Here is a 22,468-nt window from a genome sequence, read left to right as displayed (position 1 = left end):
TGGAATCTGAAGCAAAAATTAAGCTGGTGAAGGAACTCAGTGAGTTGAAAGCATCTGAGGGGAGGGAAGGAAGGTTTTTTTTTGTTTAAATTTATTTGTCACAAAATACCAAGAGGGAGAAGGGTTCTTATGCAAGCAGACCCATAGATTATCTTGAACATAGAGAACTGCAATGAAAAGCATCAAGTCAGGGCAGCACCATTGCACTATTATGGGCCTGATGTCTATGGGGAAGTAACTCTCTTTGAGCCTGTTGTGCGATTTCACACTTGTAAGCCATCTCCCCAATCGGAGAAGGGAGAAGAGCGCATGTCCAGGGTGTGATGAGATGGAGGTTTGCGTTATTTTCTGAGCTGCATTCAATTCTGCAGCTTCCAGTGCTGAGCAGAACAGCTCCCACACTACTCTGCGATGCATCCAGCAAGTCTGCTTTGGATGTGCATCTGTAGAAGTTGTTGAGGAACAAGGCGGACATTGGAAAATTTATTGTCTTCTAATTAAGTTGAAGTATGTGCTTTCTTGACTGCTGCATCAATGTGCTTGTTCCAGGCTGTAATTTACTCTTTTCATTTGAGCACCATTAATATGGACAGTCATATGAGCTCTGCCCTCATTCCTGAAATCAATGATCATTTCCTTCATTTTTTTGCAGTCTCCAATCATACGTCACCAATTTCCATTAACCCCCTCCTTCTGTCTTTTTCTTTCTCTCATCCTTCTATTTCCCTTCCTGCAGCTCCCATCCCCTCCCCTTCCTTCAGTCAGAGACCTATCCTTCTTAGCCTTCTGCCCTCTCTCCCTCTCAAGTCTGGTTCTTTCTCTTCTACCCTCCCACCAGTATCCACCTATTACCGCTTTCCTGTTAGTCTGTGCTTCTCTCTCTCCACCTTTTTAATCCAAGCTCTTGCCTGATTTTTGCCACTCCTGAAGACAAGTCAAAGTTCGAAATATTGACTATGGATGTAGTGTCACCTGCTGAGTTTCTCTCGCACTTTTGTGTACTGTACTAGTGTAATTGCTTTTTACATTTACAGTAGCTAGAGAAACTTTGAAATCCTTCATGAGCCAGAAGCCATGTTTCATGCTGGAATATTTCCCTTGTGAATGTATTCTAGCTTTTTAATTTTGTAGTTCTGGAGTTTGTACATTAAAATTGTAATGATGTTCTTGTTATGCAGACATATCATGGACTCTGTAACTGAACAGTCTTCTGAGGATTTGGGGTAAGATTTCTTTAAATTGACCTTCCTGGATTTAATTCATACTGAAAATTCCATTTAAAATAGTGAATTGAATTGTTTATTGTCACGAGCACAGCTTTACAGCGAAAAGCTTTGTTTTGCATGCTATCTATGCAAGTTGACCCATATGTAATTATAGCAGGTTGTACAGGGTATTGTGTTACAGTATGTCAAAAGTGCAGGGTATGGATAAAAGAAAAGTTAAAACTGCATGGGCAACATTTACTAATGAGAGATGCACTTCAGAGTTTAATAAAGGCAGGAGAGAACCTGTACTTGAATCTGGAAGTGTGTGTTTAAAAGCACATGCATCTTGTGTCTGATGGAAGGGAGGGAGAAGAGTGTGTGACAGGGGAGAATAGGCCATTTAATATGTTGGTATCTTTCCCAAGACAGTGACACGAAGGACTTGTTAACTTTGAAACAGTAGATTTTAATTTGTATCACACAACATACTATGGCTTTGTACATATTGAGTCTCTTTGAAATGAAACTTTCTATTAGATAAGAGCAAAATCTTATATTTTTATTAATGGCATAGTGAGAAACTTTAAAATAGATACTTGTGTTTGTATCTGTCTCCTATTCTAACATATTATTTTTGGAATTCCTTAGCACCCTCACCTCTTATTTTATTCCAATTTGATTTGTCATCTATTTAAAACCCAAGCTTGGCACTTTCAATTATTATGCAATTTAAAAATATTTTCAAATTAAAGCCATCAGATTTAGAAATGCTATGTTTTTATTCTGGATTTTATTGAGCCGATTCCAAATTGTTGGAATAATCATGAGAAATACTCATTCAATACTTAGCCCATGACTTGTGATTCGACACATGAACAATCTTGTTTATCCTTAAGGGACCCTATTCTTCCATACGCATTTGCTTTTAATATACTTGTTGAATCTCATATCATGCAAGAAAAAAGATTACTTGACAACTTTTTCAATGTTTTCAATTTGTAGTCGTGTATTTTCGACTAAGGAATCAACAGAATTTGATGATCCAACGTTATTGGATAACATCACCAATGGGCATGTGAGTCTTTGTTATTTTGTCCTCATGACTTTTGGATCAAATACTTATTGTGTAATAGCCTATTCTGACTTTGAGAAGTATTTTAGGGTATTGTGTAAAATGAATTAATAAAAACTGTAGTTAAAGTTGATATGCCAATTAAAATAAAGTTAATAATAAACTTTGTAAATAATGGTTGGATTTTTAAAAAATGTCTTAAGATTAGATAATTTTCTGAACATATACAATTGCTTATCTGTAAATTATTAGCGTTTGAACACTAATGTACAGATATTTTAGAGTTGAAGGGAGATTTTATTCTTGAGTTAGTTAAGTTGTACAGGCTTTAACTGGACATCTAAAATCCGGAAAGCTCCAAAAACCGGCTTTTTTTTTTCCTGGTGCTGGTACAGCGGAGAGAGAGAGAGAGACACACACACACACAACAGCGCAACTAGGTTGGGCGGGGAGGGAGAGACAGCAGCGTGACTCGGGCAGGCGGGGGGAGAGAGACAGCAGCACAACTCAGGCGGGCAGGGGAGAGAGACAGCAGCACGACTCAGGCGGTAAGGGGAAGAGATGGCAGCGCGACTCGGGTGGGCAGGGGAGAGAGATGGCAGCGCGACTCGAATGGGCGAGGGCGAGAAAGATGTCAGGGCGACTGGAAGGGGGTGGATACGGCAGCACAATTTGGGTAGGTTTAAATCTGGGGCAGCTGGCTTTTGTTCTGAAATCTGGAAAAATCCGAAATTCGGAACACACTGCCCCCCAAGTGTTCCAGATAAAGGATTGTGCACCTGTATTAACATTTTTTAAATCTATGCACTTTTAATATAATCAGATTTATTATCAGAGTGGAAACATGGCATTGCATACCACCCTGAGATAATATCCCGTACTTAGATTTTCAAATAAAAGTTTATCCTCTTGGTCTACTTCCACAAATTAAAAAAAGTTATCATTGAATACTTTTCACTTAGGTCTTTGCTCATGCGTCCTAAATCAATCCTTTCCAAGTGATGTGAAAACATAGAGTGACTGTATATATTCAATAGTAACATTGATTTTGTCAGTAGTAAAGTAATCAGTTCTGGACACCAAAGTGGGCTGCTATGTGTCAGTATTTTATTACTGTCATAAGTAAAATGTTTTCACTACACCAAAAAGTTACTTCATTATTTCATTGCCTTCCCTTTGTAACAATAAAATTGCCCTAATGATGGGTTACTTCAAAGTCCTTGCTCATATTAAATGTACTATGTCCTAAGAGTAGAACCTTGATCAGGGATCTGTTGCAATCACATTTTCAAGGACCATGACTTGTATTCTCTTGTACATTGCTGTTGGTGTTTTGAAGATCGTTTGATTTGATTTTGTTTTGTTGTGCTGACATGATTCATGAATTTTATGAAATTTATTTTCATTTTCTCCTTGGTGGAGGTGTGGTTAAATCTCTTTAATGATATTAATTAGTTGTTGCAGTAGAAGGTATTGTCCATTACGTATCATCAGTTGTTGCTAACCATGTCTCTGTGTGAGAAGTGATCACTAGAATTGGGTAAAAGTGAGGATTAACCAGATTTATGGCCTATTAGCATATTTCAAGCTGAGTTGCTGTCTTCAAGAGAAAAATGAATGAATACAAGGCTATTCCAATATGTATCGGAGTGCTCGTACCATTTGTGACAGGATATTTGTTTTATGTTGAACACTGCATTGTCCTTCTAAGAAATGTACCTGCACCCTAAATAGTATTTGCCTTTAAACAATATTTCACCAAGATTCTGGGAAAACTGAACAATCTCAAGGTGAATGAAGTAGAGACATCATTTAATACATGGCAAGAAAAGCTTAAAGGTTCTGAATTGCACTCAAGTATAAACAAGCAGTTAATAATACCATTTGCCACAAATGTCTTTGCAAGAAACTCCATCCAATTTGACTTTGACAACTTCATCATAATAGATCAATATCCCTCCAAGAAGCAGTCCATCTGATGAAGAAACACATAATTAATTATTTTAGAAATGTTATTGTGATTGAACTCACTGAAATATTGGTATTTATTCCCCTGCAACTCTTTGACTATGCATGCTGGATTCATTTAGTTACACTGGTGCAGTAGCAAGCATCTTGCAGAGTTTTGATTTACTTGGTTGCATCATCTTCACTTTGTTTGACTTTGAGTGGCATTGCAACAGAAAATTTGGGAAATAGGTCCTGGCACTTGAAATAGTCTGTAATCCTAACTAAAAGTTCTCCACCTCAATAAGTTAAAAAAAATTAAGGTTATTTACATATGGTCAAAGGTGTAAATAAGACTACCTACAAAATATGTGGATTCAAGCAGGATTGTTGAAGATAAAAGAAAGTGGATTTGCATGACAGACTGCAGGTGCTAGTATCTGGAGTGATAAACCATCTGCTGGAGGAATTCATTGGGCCTAGCAGCGTCAGCAGAAATAAAAGGTCAACATTTCAGGGCAAAACCTTTAATCAAGAGTGAGAATGCAGAGGGCAGATGGCCAGTGTAATCAGGTCAGGATGGGAGGGGTTGGTCAAGGGCCAGTAGGGAATTGGTTGACAAGCATTCATGAAAGGCATGCATGGTGGTCATGGGGGCTTCTGTATGCAGGTTGACGTGAAAAATCAGGTTGATGCTAGATCCCAAGGGAAAGAATATATAGAATGCCAATGAGATGGCTTATAGGAGTAGCTTGAAGTTGTGCCGATTGAGGAAAAAGGCAATTGCGGATTTGTGTGATGAACCAGATTTGATTTGGGAGCTTCAGGTAAAGAAACCCTTTGGTCGTGATCATAATATGATAGAATTAATTAAAAAATCAGAAAAGTGCTGGAGAAACTCAGCATGTCAAGCTGCAAAGATAAAGACACATAACCAACATATGTTGGTCGAACCCTTTGTCAAGATATGAGCAAAAATCAGGAAGGCGCCTGAATAAAATGGTGGGGAGGAGATGGCAGGGAGAGGAGCACAGGCCCACTGGCAGGAGATCATAGGTGGAAGTGGTGGGGAGGGGGTGGCAGGGAGAGGAGAGGAGCACAGGCCCATAGGCAAGAGATCATAGGTGGAAGTGGTGGGGAGGGGGTTGCAGGGAGAGGAGCACAGGCCCACAGGCAGGAGGTAATAGGTGGAAGTGGGAGGGAGGTCAGAAGAGAAAAAACCTGGAAAAAGATATAGAGAGAGAGATACCTCTCTGGAGATGGAAGGGAGTGGGGAGCTGGAAGAAATGAGACAGAGGAATAGGGAAAGAGAGGAAGACAGGATAGGGGCCTAACAGAAACCAGAGACAGGATAGGGGCCTAACAGAAACCAGAGAAATCAATGCTAATGCCATCTGGTTGGACATTGCCCAAACAGAATATAGATTGATAGAATTCATTCTACAGTTTGAGAGGGAGAAGCTAAAATCAGTTGTCTGTTTGCAGTGGAGTAAAGGTAACTGCAGTGGCATGAGAAAGGAGCTAACCGTAGTTAATTAAAAGCAAGGATGTAATGCTGAGGCTTTATGAGGCCTTGGTCAGATCACATTTAGGGTATTGTGAGCTGTTTTGAGCTAGATATCTCAGGAAGAATGTGCTGGAACTGGAAAGGAACCAGACAAGGTTTACAAGAATGATCCTAGGTATGAGAGGGTTAATGTATGAGGTGTATCTGATGGCTCTGGGCTGATACTTGGAGGTTGAAGGCAATCTTGTTGAAATGCTCTGAATAGTTAAAGGGTCGGATAGAGTGGATGTGAAGATGGAAGGCCGAGGACCAGAGGATACAGCCTCACAATAAAATTATGTCCCTTTAGAATAAATGTTCTTCAGCCAAAGAATAGTGAATCTCTAAAGTTTGTTGCCACAGTTGGCATTGGATATATTTAAATGGGAGATTGATAGATTCTTAATTAGTAAGGGTATCAAAGTTTATGGAGAGAATGTGGTTGAGGGAGAAAAATGCATTTTCCATTATTCGATGGCAGAGCTTACTCGATGGGGTAAATGGCCTAATTCTGCTCCAATGTCTTGCGGTCAGGGAACAGTGAAGGATGAATGACAGAAGCAGTTGATTGGCAGGTATCAACAAAGGAAGAAGAAGACAAGGAAAAAAGGAGTCTGATGGAAGAAGAGTAGATAGATGGGATAGAGGGGCTAATAAGTAGACACAAATGGTGTCTTGAAATCTGTTTAGAAGTGTTACGGATATATAAATATGTTTTAAAGGAGATGGATTGTGGGGGTTTAGTGTAGGTCACAAACAAACACAAACATTTCACAAAACAGATCTCATTTAAAATGCAAAAGCTTTGCTCAAGCCAGACAGTCCAGGCCCAGGGCCTTTGTAAAGACAATAAAAACTGTTTTGTTAAAGATTTTCACAAAGAGGTGCAAATAGAACCCGATCTCAAGAGACTTCACAAGCAGATGTAAATGGATTATTATTTTGAAAGCAATTGCTGTTCTAAGAAGGTCATGTGGTTTTGCAAGCAGAGAGAGAGGGAACACCAAACAGGTTTTCTCTAAAAGAGAGAGAGAGAGAGAATTCAGTTCAAGTTCTTCAGTGGCTTTTGGAAGCTGGCAGCTTGTTTAAACCCCATTGAGTTGTGAGTTCTGAGTTCATCCTGTTGAAAACTCTTGTGGTCCAAGAAGAGGAAATGGCTGGCTAGAATGTTTCACCTGAAATAAGGGAAACAAAAGGAACTCGGTGGTGACCTGTAGAAGAAGATGCTATCATTTGGAAAACCCTGATGGGGCAGGTTTCTTCAGCAAGACACTGACGTGGCTGCTGGAAGTAAATCAGTTTGCGTGTGTCCAGTGAGCAATGAATCTCTCTCTGAAACCAACAAGAACCTTCCTGAGCGGTAACCATTTAATTTTAAGCACCAGAGCCTGGTGAAAATTCATAAATGTTAAATTCTGTGCACAGTACAAGAATTGCCTGATGCCGGTGAACTTTGAGGAGTGACTGAATCAAAGAACTTTTCTGAACTTATACACATTCTCTTAGGGGAAATTAGGTTAAAGATTAAAGGTAATAATTTAGGTTAAAGGTAATAATTTAAAATTTGATCCTGTTTTTGTGTTTAAAGAAAATTAAAAACAACTTTTGTTTATGTAACCATTTGTCTTGGTGAATTTCTATTGCTGCTGCATTTTGGGGTTTCTTGGGCCCGTAACAGAAGAGATGACACTAGTGATATAATAAAAGCTGTATGGAGAAGAGGAGGAAGAATCCAGGAAGAGAAATATAGGTGGGGGGAATTATGAAGCCAGAGAAGGAAGGGGATGAGAATGAGTGAGAGTCAGAGGAAAAAGGGGGAAAACATGAGAGAGGGTGTAGCAGAAAAGGGGATAAACAAAAGTAGCTTGGAAGAAGGGAAAGGGATTCATTAGCTGAAATTGGAAAATTCAGTGTTCATATCATTGGGCTGCAGTGTGCCCAGGCAGAAAATTAAGTGTTGATCCTCTGGGTTATGTTGGGGTATCCATGGAGAAGACTAAGTATGGACAGATCATTGTTGGAATGGACAGAGTTAAAGTGGTGTGCAACTGGGAGCTTGGGATGGTTATTCTGAACAGAGCACAGACGTTCTACAAAACAGTCTCTAAGTCTGTGCCTGGTCTCACCAATATTGGGAGCACTGAATGTAGTCAATGAGATTGAAGGAGATATCCATAATCCTTTTCTCAAATGGAAGGACAGTCTTGGTCCCTGGATGATGGTGTAAGAGCAAGCTGCAGGGTAAAGTACCATGAGTCATGGAATGGTGGGTAGGAAGGGATGAGTGTACAAGGGAGTTACGGAAGGCATGATCCCTACAGAAAGGGGTGGGGAGGGGGAGATTAGGTCTAGTTGCAGCTGGTGGAAATGACAAAGAATGATGTGCTGAATGCAGAGGCTGGTGAGGACAAGGGGAATCTTATCCTTGTTCTGTTTGTGGGGTGTGAAGGTGCGGGGGAGTAAGAGCGGAACTCGAGAGATGGGTAGCGGTACTATTGACCACAGTAGAGGGGAAGCTGTGTTACCTGATAAAGAATGAGGCCTAATCTTGAGAGCATAAGAACACAATCCAACCTCTCAAGCCTGCTCCACCATATACTGTGATCATGGCTGATCTGATGCTCTCACTTACCTGCCCTTTCCTTATCCCTTTCTTCCCTTACTATGTACTTTTACCCCCTCCATAAATCTTCGTCCGCGAAGCCAAGCCAAAGAGAGATGTAAAAAAATCTATCTAACCTTGTCTTAAATATATTTTAATGAAGTCACCTCCACTGCTTCAGTGGGCAGCAAATTCCACAGATTCGCCACCCTTTCGGAAAAACAGTTCCTGCTCATCTCCATCATGAATCTACTACCCTGAATCTTGAGGCTACAGTAGAGGCAGAAAAACTGGGAGAAAGGGGATGTCATCCTTACAAGAGACAGGGTAGGAAAAAGGGAAGTCTTCGTAGCAGTGAATTCATGCTTGTCTTTTACTTAATGGATGCTGGTTGTTGTGATATGGTAGAGGAATGAAAATAATATATTGTATTTTACTATTATGTCCGAACAAAGTATAGATTATTTGCTTTCAAGTTGTGCCGAAAGAACTTTATGCGCTAAAGTCTGACCAATGTTGCCAATGTTGAATTGCTTTGAATTAGTCTGGAGATCATTCATAATTTATGCTTGTGTGCAGAGTTAATTTTATCATGCCATTTATCTCATTCCACATAACTAATTAATTAAGTAACTGGTTAACTAAGTCTGTCAAGAGATATAGGCTTGCTGAGCAAGGCCAGCATCTATTACCTAGCAGCATATCCTTGAATTGAGTGATCATTTTAAAGCATTGTTGAGGGTCAACTCTGTTACTGTGGGTTCGAGTTGCAGTTTAGGCAGGGAAGGACAGAATATTTCCTCATTTGTGAACTAGAACTATTTTTTTGGCAATGGCATTGTTCCTTGGTTGTCATTCAGATACCAGCATTTACTTTCAAATTAATTTAGTTAGTTTCATGGTGAAACCCTGGTCAAAAAGGCGCTAGTTTATGCCTCTGGATTCTCTTCTTTCTTTCTTCTTTGGCTTGGCTTCGCGGACGAAGGCTCGTTGGTGACTGACAAGTCCGATGCGGGACAGGCAGGCATGGTTGCAGCGGTTGCAAGGGAAAATTGGTGGGTTGGGGTTGGGTGTTGGGTTTTTCCTCCTTTGTCTTTTGTCAGTGAGGTGGGCTCTGCGGTCTTCTTCAAAGGAGGTTGCTGCCCGCCGAACTGTGAGGCGCCAAGATGCACGGTTGGAGGCGATATGAGCCCACTGGCGGTGGTCAATGGGGCAGGCACCAAGAGATTTCTTTAAGCAGTCCTTGTACCTCTTCTTTGGTGCACCTCTGTCTCGGTGGCCAGTGGAGAGCTCACCATAGAACATGATCTTGGGAAGACGATGGTCCTCCATTCTGGAGACGTGACCCACCCAGTGCAGTTGAGTCTTCAGCAGCATGGATTCGATGCTTGTGGACTCTGCCAGCTCGAGTACTTCGATGTTGGTGATGAAGTCACTGCAATGAATGTTGAGGATGGAGCGGAGACAGCGCTGATGGAAGAGTTCTAGGAGCCGTAAGTGATGCCGGTAGAGGACCCATGATTCGGAGCCGAACAGGAGCATGGGTATGACAACGGCTCTGTACACACTGATCTTTGTGTGTTTCTTAACTATTGTCAAATTGCAGATTCATCTACTCATGAGGTTTAGGTCCCATCATGAATTTTTTTCAAACTTTGATAAGATTGAAGGAAAGGAAGTAGGTTGAAGATCAAATGTCAGTTGTTAAGATTATTAGTGAAACAATATTGTTCAAAGTTGTATCTTAAATAACAAAGATGATTGCATATAAAACCTGATATTTGAAGATGTGGAGCAGTTTGTTACTGGCCCTTTTGAAGATGATCTTCTGCAAGCTCCTTAACTTTTTGAGATGCACTGAAGGTGAGGTTCTGTTCCAGGTTTGGCCTTGTTGAAATGCAATTTCCAATTTTGAGTTTCCAACATGGGTGAGTGGTTTGATTCCAAACTGCTGCAAAAGCAAAAGGCTTGAAACTGCAGAAATGCCAGTCTGACAGAACTTGGATTTCACATTGAATGTAATCTACAAAGTATTTTTGGATCCTTTGAGAATTATTTTAATGTTGACAGAGGCTGTTGTTTCAGTTATAAACTTCAATATTTTCATTTCTGAACAGGTATCTAAGCATGTAGGTTAATAATTGAACTGTAAATGTACCATGAATTTCTGTGAAAGGGAGCACTGCAAATTAGGATCATTGAGTCTCGGAAACAGGTCCTTCAGCCCAACTTGCCCATGCTGACTAAAAATGTCCCATCCACACGAGTTCTGCTGTCTGTGTTTGGCCCACATCCCTCTAAATGTATCCTATCCATGCATCCATCTGGATATCTCTTGTGTTGCAATAGTACCTGCATCAACTACTTCAGTTTATTCCATACACCCTTCATCCTTTGTTTAACAAAAAAGCTAAAATATTTACTGACCACAGTTATTAGGCTCACTTCCCTGTAGTTCTCAGGCTTTTCCCTGCAGCCCTTCTTGAATAGAGACACAACATTTGCTACCCTTCAGTCTTCTGGCACCTTTCCTGTACTATTGGCAACTCATAAATCTCAGACAGGGCACCTGAAATTTCCTCCCTATCTTACCACAGTGTCCTTGAATATATCTGATCTGGCCTAGGAGATTTGGATGCCTTCATATACATCAGGACATTTAGCACCTCCTCATCCATGGTACTGACTGTCCTCAAGACACTACCATTAATTTCCCCAAGTTCCCCAGTCCTTCTGTCTTTCTCCACAGTAAAAAGAGAGTTGACCTCATTGATCCCTGAGTAAAATGTGCAGTTTGAGCATGTTTTTCAAGAAACAAAATTTTGAAATAGTAAGCCATGTAAAAGGGGTACAAAAACTCCATGACCAAGTGGTTAATACCCACTATGTCTTCTTTGTTTCCAGCCAACAGCCAATGAAATCAAGGAATTTCTCATTATGATGGCAATTTGCCATACAGTTGTTCCAGAAAATGATGGCAATGATATCAAGTACCAGGCTTCATCTCCAGGTGAGATAAATTGAAACAGCAAATAATAATTGTAGAATCTGGATCAGTAGACATGCATTGTGTTCATTGCATTCATTTCCTAAGCACCAGATTTTTTTTGTCACAAGACAGCATCCACCATTTGCACTGATCTTCAAATTGTGGTGTTTGATTCTACAAAAGCAACCGTCAGCAAATCAGATACAGGAAATAATCCTTGTGTTTATATATCTATGATGTGATTAATTTTAAACTCTGATTTTATTTAACTTTTGAACATTTTAATTGCTCTCATACAACAGGTCTGGTGAAGCTATTAGTTCTGTTAAACGTAATGTTTCTCCAGATCTTTTGTATAAACGTGGATGGCTTGTAGTAAATTACAAGATAGCTCAATTTTTTCCAAATTGCAAAATAAATGATCAAGTGATGGGCTGTAAAATTATTATTTCTCAGACATTTGCTGCTCCACAGAAATGTAGGAGATAGTTATGCAGCAGGAATTCTGATATTTGGAATTTGGGCATATGTATAAAGTCGCTGAATATTAGCTGTACCTGAATGCTCGTTATTGACATATAAGCCTTATCTGTCATGAGCTTCATTGAAAATCTGAAGGTGTTTCCAGGTGTAAGTTGCCCTTAATGCCTAAATTAGACATTAAAGGATAATTCTTTTCCTTCTCCAATATTTTCATAATCTTTTCCCTCTTTTTATTAATTTACTTTAATACACCATCCAGTCATTGATTACCAGATGAGTGTCAGAATGCTTGTGTTGATCATTTGTATTATAATTTGGGTAATTGTTGGGCTTTGTTTGGGCTGAAGGGGTAGCACAGCCCACATCATGTTACATAGGTATGATCCTGACCTGCCAATGCTGTCGAAGTGAAGCTCGCATGCACTCCTTCTGACAGTATGAGTTTACCCCAGGTGCTCTGGTTTCACTCACATCCCAATAATGTTGATTAATTGATTACTGTCAATTAGCCCGAGATGCATGGGCAGATATGCTGCAGAGATTTCAGATTTATTGTCAGAATACATACATGACATCATTTACAACCCTGAGATTCTTTTTCCTATGGGAGAGGCAGAATTACCATTTTATTGGCAGTACAAAAAAAACTACCAAACATACACATATAAACAATCAAGAAATGTAAACAAACTGCAAATAAAGAAAGAGAAAAAAAAGAATGAAGTTCAAAAGAAAAAGTCCTTAAATGAGTTCCTGATTGAGATTGTTGTTGAAAAGTCTAAAGGTTGAGGGGTAGCAGCTGTTCCTGAACCTGGTGGTGTGAGTCTTGTGGCATCTATTCCTCTTGATGGTGGCTGTGAGAACACAGCATGTACTAGACATTGTGGATCCTTGATGATTGCTGCTGCTCTCCGATGGCAGCGTTCCCTGTAGATGTTCTCGATAGTGGGGAGGGTTTTTCCTGTGATGTCCTGTGCTGTGTCCACTACCTTTTACAGGGTTTCATGCTCAAGGGTATTGTGATGCAGCCGGTCAGCACACTTTCCACTACGCATCTGTAGAAATTTGCCAGGATTTCTGGTGTCATACCAAACTTCTACAAACTCCTGAGGAAATAAAGGCACTGATGTGCTTTCTTCAGGATCCTGTAAGTGTGTTGGGTCCAGGAAAGATCCTCCATGAACTTAAATTTTTTCACCCTCTTCACCTCTGATCCCCTAATGATTCCTGAATCATACATCTCTGGTTTTCCCTTCCTGAAGTCAAAAATCAGCTCCTTGGTTTTGGTGACAATGAGTACAAGGTTTTTGCTGGTGCACCATTCAGCCAAGTTTTCAATCTCCTGCCTGTATGCTGACTCATTGCTCCTTTTTATCCAATCCACTACGTGGTATCATCGGCAGATTTGTAGATTGTGTTGTTGTCATACTGAGCCAGACAGTCATATAGTGAATAAAACAGGGGGCTAAGAATGCAGCCCTGTGGGTGCTTCGTACTGATGGAGATTGCGGAGATGTTCTTACCAATTCTCACTGATAGTGGTCTGGAGATGTGGTTGGAATCCAGCATGGACATGATAGCTTTATATGTTGTAAGGACATAAAATCATTAAATTAAATCAAATAAAAATGTATGTGTAACTGAAATAAATTGCTGGTTTTTTCAGTAAAGAGAATATCCTCCTTGCAGAAGAATTGGATATGGAAAAATAAATCAGTTAAGAAAATTCAAAATAAATGGAGAACAAAATACTTTGGAAAATACAGAGAACTCTAACATGGAGCTTCCACACAAAATATTATTGTTAGAATTTGAAGAAATCTGTGGCCATGAGGAAGTCAGGCAAAGGTCATAAAACTTGTCAATACATTGTAGGCTGGAAAAAATCTTCCAAGGTATGATGGAAATCTGTAGTGAAACCAGGATGTGGTACATTTGAAGGAGTTTGAAAAATATGAAAGCAGGAAGAGTTTGGATTTGACAGGTTAATGAAGAAAAGATTATATATAGTACGTCATGTTTGAGGATCATAGGCTGCCAAAACATGATGATAACTGTTTCCACACTGAGTTGAACCTCACTGAAAATATGACAAGGCACTTCCAGCTGTAATTTGACCATGTGTGCCAGATATGATTTCCACTTGGGTTCATACGATTCTCTCTTTTTTTGGTTTTTGCTGCTTTGCAGACAAAATTAGAACCAAGGTGCACACCCCACTGCTTTTGTGCCAGATGTGGTGAAAATCTTATGTGCTGTGAGCCCATGGGCAGGTTCCTTATTGCCTGTAAGGCTTTGCTATCACAGCAGCTCCACAAGGTCTCTTTGTGCCATGCCAGATGCCAACCCTTTGGTTACCAACACTTCCTTGGAACTCTCAGATAGCTGCATGTAGCAGAGGTACATAGTGGACAGGAGATGCACTGTGGCCAGACACTGGAGATAAGATTCAGTTCTTTCTCCATCCCTCCCCCTTTTATTCCCTGCTTAGTGAGTTCCTGGGGCCTACTCAATATTCGCCACCCTATTTTCATCCCATCCCAGACTCCCTGGCACCTTACCTGATGGATTGTGCTAAAACTCCCAACACTCTTCCACAGATAAAGTAAACCTTGTCCCAAATCTTCACATACTTAAAGTTCTCAGATATTTATAATGTTTGCAGCAGCACCCTGACCCAAACTGCTAGGATTATCCAGAAAATTTGTTAGAGTGCACTAGAATTTCCAGTCTGATGTATCACATATGAAATGCAGTATATTGTTCTGATGCAGACACAAGGAGTAGCCAGTTGGTGTACAGTAAACTGTAATGATATGAGTTTTTGTTGAGAGATACATATGGGCCCAATGACCTGTAAAGTTCTCTAGCTCTCTATATACTCACTTGAAAAATAACCTAGATGATACTTTGGTGTGACATTTATCTCGAAATAGAGAACTTTTTTGCCATAATGAACCAGCAATCATGGAATTTTCAGCTTAACTTGTACTTGCAACTCAGCACAAATCCATAAAGTACAACATTCTGTCCTGAGGTCAGAAAGCCATGCAGGCATGAAGGGCACTAGTGATGATTAAAATGTGGTTAAGGATGAATTTGAGATCCAGAAGGAACAGGAAGAATTTTGCAGGTAGAAGTCTGTTGTTTTTGGAGATTATATAAAGAGAAAAGCAGGAGTCAAATGTGGAAAAGAATTGAATCTTGCCCATGATCCCTGACCTGCAATTCTCTTGGATATTCCTCATTCCTAGCAACCTTTGGCAGGCCCAAGGATAGGGCATCTAGTATGGTTTTCTGTGAAAGCAAGTCCTCATGGGCCCCAAGGAACTTCCCCATAAACCCAAGAGCTGTATCTTTTCAACAGACTTTCCAACAGTTTCTTTCTAACAACTATTGTGCTTTTGAACCTCCCCTTGATACCATGGTATTCACAGCCACCCTGATCACAGCATTTTATGTTAAAATCTTGTGTTTTTACTTCTTAGTTAATTTTGTGCTTATCGCGTTAAGAAATCATTGTTTGTAGTGTTACTATTGTTATTATGACATCATATGTCATAATATCTGGGCGTATGGAGAGCTTGCATCTCAATCTTCAAAGAATTATGAATGAGATGTAAGCTCGAGATACTTTTTTTTGAATTTGCCTTAATCATCTTAATTTAGGCTTGTATCTGCTTAAGGTAGAATACGGTTATATTATTATACAGAAAGCTTTGTTTATTTATCATTATGAAAATCTCAATGCAAAGTTATGTAAAATGTTTATTTATTTTATCAACAAATTAGAGCTACTTACAGCTGCAACTATGAAGTTTGATTTATTGGATTAATAAGGTAGTAATTCGGATTATATTATTATACAGAAAGCTTTGTTTATTTATCATTATGAAAATCTCAATGCAAAGTTATGTAAAATGTTTATTTATTTTATCAACAAATTAAAGCTACTTACAGCTGCAACTATGAAGTTTGATTTATTGGATTAATAAGGTAGTAATTCGGATTATATTATTATACAGAAAGCTTTGTTTATTTATCATTATGAAAATCTCAATGCAAAGTTATGTAAAATGTTTATTTATTTTATCAACAAATTAGAGCTACTTACAGCTGCAACTATGAAGTTTGATTTATTGGATTAATAAGGTAGTAATTCGGATTATATTATTATACAGAAAGCTTTGTTTATTTATCATTATGAAAATCTCAATGCAAAGTTATGTAAAATGTTTATTTATTTTATCAACAAATTAGAGCTACTTACAGCTGCAACTATGAAGTTTGATTTATTGGATTAATAAGGTAGTAATTCAGATTATTGTAGCTCACATTTCCTTGAAGATGGCACGTTTTGAAACTGGGAAATATTAAAACTTGAAAAGTGTCATCTATACCTCTTTCTGTGAATGAGGGATAAGCAATGAAAAAGCTCTAGGGGCCATTTTTGAGGCCCCACAATGCACCCGGATAGTTGAATGATCATCGATGCTGACTTCTACCATACTAATCTGATAACAGTGCTGTCAAACTTTCAAATGCATGTCAACTTTCTAATCAGAGGAGACACCATCTTAGATCGGGTGTACACAAATGTCCCCGAAGCGTAAAAGGCTGCCCTCTTTAGAAACTCAAACAACAATTACATTCAGCTCGCCCCTGCATACAGACCTCTGGTGAGACAAGGCAAACCAGTTTGAAGGGAGATCAGAACTTGGCCAGGGGAAGTGAGAGTCGAACTGCAGGTTTGGTTTGGAATCACGGACTGGAGGAGATTCAGGGAGGCAGCCATCAACATCAATGAGTATACAAGCACAGTGACCAACTACATAGTCAAATGTATTGAGGATGTCACGTTGAGCAAACACTACGTAGCCAGGGCGAACCAGAAGCCATGGCTAGATGTGAAAATCCATGTACTACTCTGAGCTCGGGATGCTGCTATCAAGTTGGGTATTATGATGGTACGGGCCGAACTCTCCCGGGAAATTGGGAAGGCAAAGCGGAGGTACCCATAGAATATCCACAGACAACCATGTGATACTGATGACATGAAGCGCATGTGACAAAGTATTTAAACCACAAGTCAACCTTGCAGGTCAGTGATAATGACACATTCCTTCCTGACAGACTGATGCTGAAAACAACACGACACTAAAGAAAGCCCCATTCCTCCCACCACTCCCCTCCCCCTTCCCCGACTCACCCCTGAGGAACAGGCACCCTGCATAGCCACAGCTGAGGTGAGGAGGATCCTGTCCAGGGTGAACCCAAAGCAGCAGAACCAAATAACATAACTGGTCAAGTGCTGAGGGACTGTGCAGGCCAGCTGACTGAGGTCCTAAGGAACACCTCCATCCACCCATTGTCCCCACAAGATTCAAAGCAGCCACCATCATCTGAGCTCCCAAGAAAGTGAAGGTAGCTGGACTAAATGAATATCGTGTAGTGGCAGTGACCTCCACGATCATAGAGTGCTTTGAGCAACTGGCAATAGAGGGCATCATTGTATTCCTACCAGCAACAGTAGCCCCATTCCAGTTTGCCTATTGGCCAAACCGATCCATGGACAATTCAATAGCCCTGACCTTCCTAGAGACTGATGCCTCATAAACTAGGCTGTTGTTAACTGACTTCAGCTCAGCGTACAACACAATCATACCTCAGAGGCTGGTGGATAAACTGTCCTCACTGGTACTCAATATCACTCTCTGCATCTGGATCCTGGAACTCTTGATTGAAAAACCATAGTCTGTTCAGATTGAGAGTAAAACATCAAGCACTGGTGCACGTGATGATTGTGTGTTCATCCCGTGACTGTTCACACTGCTAACTCAAGACTACTGCCAAATTCAGCTCCAACAGAATCATCAAGCTTGTGGATGACATGATGGTAGTTGGACCTCATCAGCAACAAAGGTGAGTCAGCTTATAGAGAGGAGGTTGAAAGATTTCTACAGTGTCACAAGAGTAACAACCTGAGTCTCAATGTGGGCAAGACAAAAGAGATGATTGTGGGCTTCAGGAGGTTGAAGGACTATTCCCCACTGCAGATCAACGGCACTGTTGGAGAGAGAGTGGGGTACACAAAGTTTCTTGGTGTCCATTTAAATTATGACTTACCCTGAACCCACAACACCTCATTACTCAGGAAGGTGCAGTAGTACCTACACTTCCTCAGGAGGTTGAGGAGGGTCCTGGCTGACTGCATTATAGTGTAATATGGTAGCTGCAAAGCATCAGATCGGAGATCAGTAAGGAGGGTGATTAAAATTACTGAGAAGATCACTGGGGCCTCTCTTCTCTCTATTGAAGATATCTAAGGGAGATAAGGTTCTTAAAGAGGGCACAGAGAATCACTGAGGACCATCCAACCTGCAGTGTCTTTGAGACAATACCTTCAAGGAAGAAGTACAGGAGCATAAAACCAGGCTGAGAAACAGCTTCTTCCCATAGGCAGTGAGACTTTTGAACAATCCTAGAAACACGAAAATTATTTTTTATATATATTTATTTTGGATCGCTACACATATATGTTTGTGTGTAGGTTATTCTATGTGTGCGCACTATGGTCCAGAGATGTGCTGTTTCAACGTGTTATAGCTGTACACAGTCCCCTCCATAATATTTGGAACAAATACACTTTTTTACTGTATATTTCCCTGTGCTCCACAGTTTTAAATTTATAATCAAACAATTCACATGCAATTATAGTGCGCATTCCAGATTTTATTCAAGGTTGTCTGTATACATTTTAGTTTGACCATTTTGAAATTTCAGCACTTTTTCTACATAGTTCCCTATTTCAGGGCACCATAATGTTTGGGACATTTGGCTTCAGAGGTATTTGTTGTTATTCAGGTATGTTTAATTGTTTCATTGTTGCAGGTATAAGAGAGCTAGACTTGCTTCTAAGCTTTTGACAACCTTTGTAATGTGTAGTTACCATTTTTCAACACAAGGACCAGAGTTGTGCCAATGAAAGTTAAAGAAGCCATTATGAGGCTGAAAAATAAATATAAAACAATAAGAGTCATCAGCCAAACATTAAGATTATGAAAATCAACAGTTTGGAACATCATTAAGAAGAAAGAGTGCACTGGTGAGCTCAGTAATTGCAAAGGGCCTGGTATACCAAGGGAGGCCTCCACAGCTGATGACAGAAGAATCCTCATCATAATGAAGAAAAATCCCCAAACATATGTACAACAGATCAGAAACACTCTTCAGAAGCCAGGTGTGGATGATTCAATGACTACTGTCCGCAGGAGACTTCATGAACAGAAATATAGAGGCTAGACTGCAAGATACAATCAGGTAGCCACAGAAACAGGATGGTCAGATTACAGTTTCACAAGAAGTATTTAAAAGAGCCTGCAGAATTCTGGAAACAAAGTCTTGTGGACAGATGAGAACAGGATTGACCTGTATCAGAATGATGGCAAGAGCAAAGAAAATTGACACTTTCACTTTATCACTTTTCTCGTCACCTCTGACTGCCGCTAAATACAATCCAAATGTTGTTTGAATCTGTTCCAATTTTCAATCACCTTACCCTTCAACTGAAGTTTCGCTGGTGGATGAAATCCTTCCATTTTTCACTGTGTTAGCTTCTCTTCACTGATCAGTTGCTGACTTCAGATTTTTCCTTTTAAAGTATTTCTTTTTAATTTCCTTCGTCTCACTCTGACACCATATTTCATGGTGAGTTTTTCGTCAACACATAGATGAAAGAAAAGGTTATTTACTTTAGAGTTGATGTAAGCAGCGCCATGAGGCTACAAGCCTCCATTACAGATCTTACACACTGCAGTCTCCTGCTCTGTGTCAGCCCCAACTGGCAGCCAAATATAATCAAACAGGAACTATATCCTTAAGACCTTGCTAGTAGCAAATGCAACCATGATCACTATCATTACACCTGTAATGGTCCAAAAGCAGGGGGAGCAGTGCATGGGGAATGATGTCAATCCAAGAGAAGTTGTCACTGAAATAGCATCATTGCATAAAAGTTGATTGCAGCTGGAAGTAACTTTTTTAAATTAAATGTGATTGTGGACCACCTTTTTTTTGGTTGTTGCTGACTGATATACTTTTGTGCAGATGAAAGTTCATTGGTAAAAGCTGCAAAGAAGCTTGGATTTGTTTTCACTACAAGAACGGCAGATTCTGTCATTATAGATGCTGTGAGTAAGCCTGTCTTTTTGTTTCCCCTGGAGGTTGCTTAAGCGAGGAAGGTCCAGTAGGGATGGGGTAGAATAGATTTAGGTTTAATGCAAGCTATTTATTCCCTGTATACATTCGTGTGACTTTATTACTTTTTGGGCTGTTTTATTTTTGGGCTATGAAATGTTAATTGGGCAAACCTTGCTGGTTATGGTTGGTGATTTTGAAGGAAGCTACAAATTCTATGTATCATAAGTACTGCACATGTGCAGAACTGCTGCAAACCCAAAACATACTGAAGGACAGATGCCATTGTATCTATCCCAATGTAGCTGGGCCCCATGTGATGTCTGATAGCAGAAACCGGTCTTGCTGGAATTCAACAGCTCTCTTGCTGTTATGGGAAAGTAGCACAATTGTTCTGTCCCAAAGGCCAAACCATCGCTAAAGAACCCCCTGATTGTTTTCATCTGGTGCCAGTGAAGGTGGGCAGTCAGGAAAAGGGAGCAGTGGCAAAATTTGTTCTAAGTTTAACTTTTTATATATATAAAAAGAATCATGCAGAATAATTTTAAGAAGGTATTATTTGCTAAAGTTAATCTATGTGTGTCAATAGGTTCATAAGGGGCAATCAAGATAAAATGATTGATTGGTTTTTAAATTTTTCATTTGCCAGATGGGAGAAGAGCAAATATATGAACTTTTGAATGTTCTGGAATTTTCCAGGTACTACTTCTATCATTTTGTGCTTTAAAAGTGCAGTTATATGGGAAAAATTAACAGGTGGATGATATCTTCTCTCTTGCCCCTCTCACTATCATACCTTCCTTCAGCTTTATGTCCCCACTCATCACCCTTGTCCCATTCCTTATCATTCTCTGCCTTCTCTTGCACCTGTCTCCCACTCTTGCACCTCCCCTCCCCTCACACTTACCCTTTTGCTCTTTTTCCTCAACCCCATTGCTCTTCTCCCTACCCCTTCCCTTTCTTGCCCACCCTCTTATTGCTACTTCCCTTTCTCCTTGACCCACTCACCCCCTAGTGCAATTCCCCCTTTCCTTGTTTTTTTTAGTCTCCCTGCTTCTTTCCCCCTTCCCCTACTCAGAATTACTTTCAAGTGTGTGATTGATAGTCAGCAAAACTGTGCAGATTAGTGAGGCAAGATTTGTTTTGTGACCTGCATGGGTTATATTGATAATTGAAAAATGTGATGTTTATATAGAATTGCATTATGTTTAACTGTGTCCTACTTATTAGATTACAAATTTAAGTGCAGATATCATCAGTAAAAGCACCTTAATTTTGAATTAGTAATTCACAATAACTAGGAATATTAATGTAAAAATAGAATCATGTAGTTCAGCTGTCATACACTTTTTAAAAATACATGTTTGTATTCATGTTGTGAACTTACCTTCTGCCCAATAGTAGCAGGAAGAGAATGTCAGTGATTGTTCGAATACCATCAGGAAAGATTCGACTCTACTGCAAAGGAGCAGTAAGTATCTGAATAATGTTTTCAGTCATACACAAAATGATACAGCTTTAATTGCACATCTTTTTCTTAAAAAAAGGTTAGTTTATTTCAACATATTTAATATGTGTGGTGAAGATTTGTAATAAATTCAAATGCAGGGCATAAAACCTATTTATGCAAGTGTACAAATGCACTAAATTGTCAGATTTAATCCTGTTCTGTGTTCGTGTTGTTGATATCATCTCAACTATCATTCATTGCACTGCAAGTACCAGTGATTAAATCTGCTGTGGTTTCAAATGTCCTTCTAAAGATATCACATGTTTTAAGCCTCCCACCAATCATACTGCTCTGCACTAGATGGAAACCACTGCTGGACAGATAAGTTACTGGAATTTTGTATGATTCAGGTCATCGCATCATAGAAAGGACATAATTGAAGTGGGCAGGCAGAGAAGATCTAATACTTGTGATGGAGCATTTCAGTTATGAAGACAGTCTTTGTAGGCTGAATTTGTTTTTTATGGAATAGTGGGTTGTAAGGGGGCACATGTATATGAAATTGAGGGGCTTTGATGGGATGGATTACAGGGGAAAAAAATAAAGGCAAAGGTTGAGGGTAAGAAGTAAGAGGCCCCAAGTGAGAAGTTATCTGAGGAAGAAGTTTTTCACCCAGAGGATAATTAAAATCTGGAACTTGCTGCCCAAGTGGTGGTTGAAGTGGAAACTCTTGGAAGATTTAAGAAATATATCTAAGCAAGCATTTAAATCACATAGACATTAAAGGCAATAACCAAGAGCTAGTCTATTAGATGAATTCAGATAAGTTGTTTGGTGACTGGCATGGATATGATGCATTGAAGGTACTGTTTCTATGCTTTATTGGTCAGAGTCCAAAAATATCTTCCAGTTAGAAGCATATCACTTTGGAGTTTAGAGGTTTCCATGTAACAGTAACCTACTGAAGCTGTAGGA

The 22,468-nt window shown here is 39.7% G+C and overlaps 1 protein-coding gene across 19 annotated transcripts in view; it reads left to right on the top strand.

The window, feature by feature from the left end:
- LOC138739430 (phospholipid-transporting ATPase IB-like) overlaps nt 1-22,468 on the top strand; it is a 524,646-nt gene that overhangs the window by 225,367 nt on the left and 276,811 nt on the right. For all 19 annotated transcript variants that reach the window (XR_011342240.1, XM_069891443.1, XM_069891442.1 and 16 more), the window contains 6 exons: nt 1,179-1,223; nt 2,211-2,283; nt 11,280-11,385; nt 19,954-20,036; nt 20,693-20,742; nt 21,445-21,514. Coding sequence is in view for 18 of the 19 variants with exons in the window: in XM_069891443.1 (XP_069747544.1) it covers nt 1,179-1,223; nt 2,211-2,283; nt 11,280-11,385; nt 19,954-20,036; nt 20,693-20,742; nt 21,445-21,514 (427 nt within the window). In the remaining variant the exon portion in view is untranslated. The remainder of the gene's footprint in view (nt 1-1,178; nt 1,224-2,210; nt 2,284-11,279; nt 11,386-19,953; nt 20,037-20,692; nt 20,743-21,444; nt 21,515-22,468) is intronic.

This window comes from Narcine bancroftii, chromosome 7, assembly GCF_036971445.1.
Source record: "Narcine bancroftii isolate sNarBan1 chromosome 7, sNarBan1.hap1, whole genome shotgun sequence".
In the NCBI taxonomy this organism is placed as follows: domain Eukaryota; kingdom Metazoa; phylum Chordata; class Chondrichthyes; order Torpediniformes; family Narcinidae; genus Narcine; species Narcine bancroftii.
This window is presented reverse-complemented; position numbering and strand designations above follow the sequence as displayed.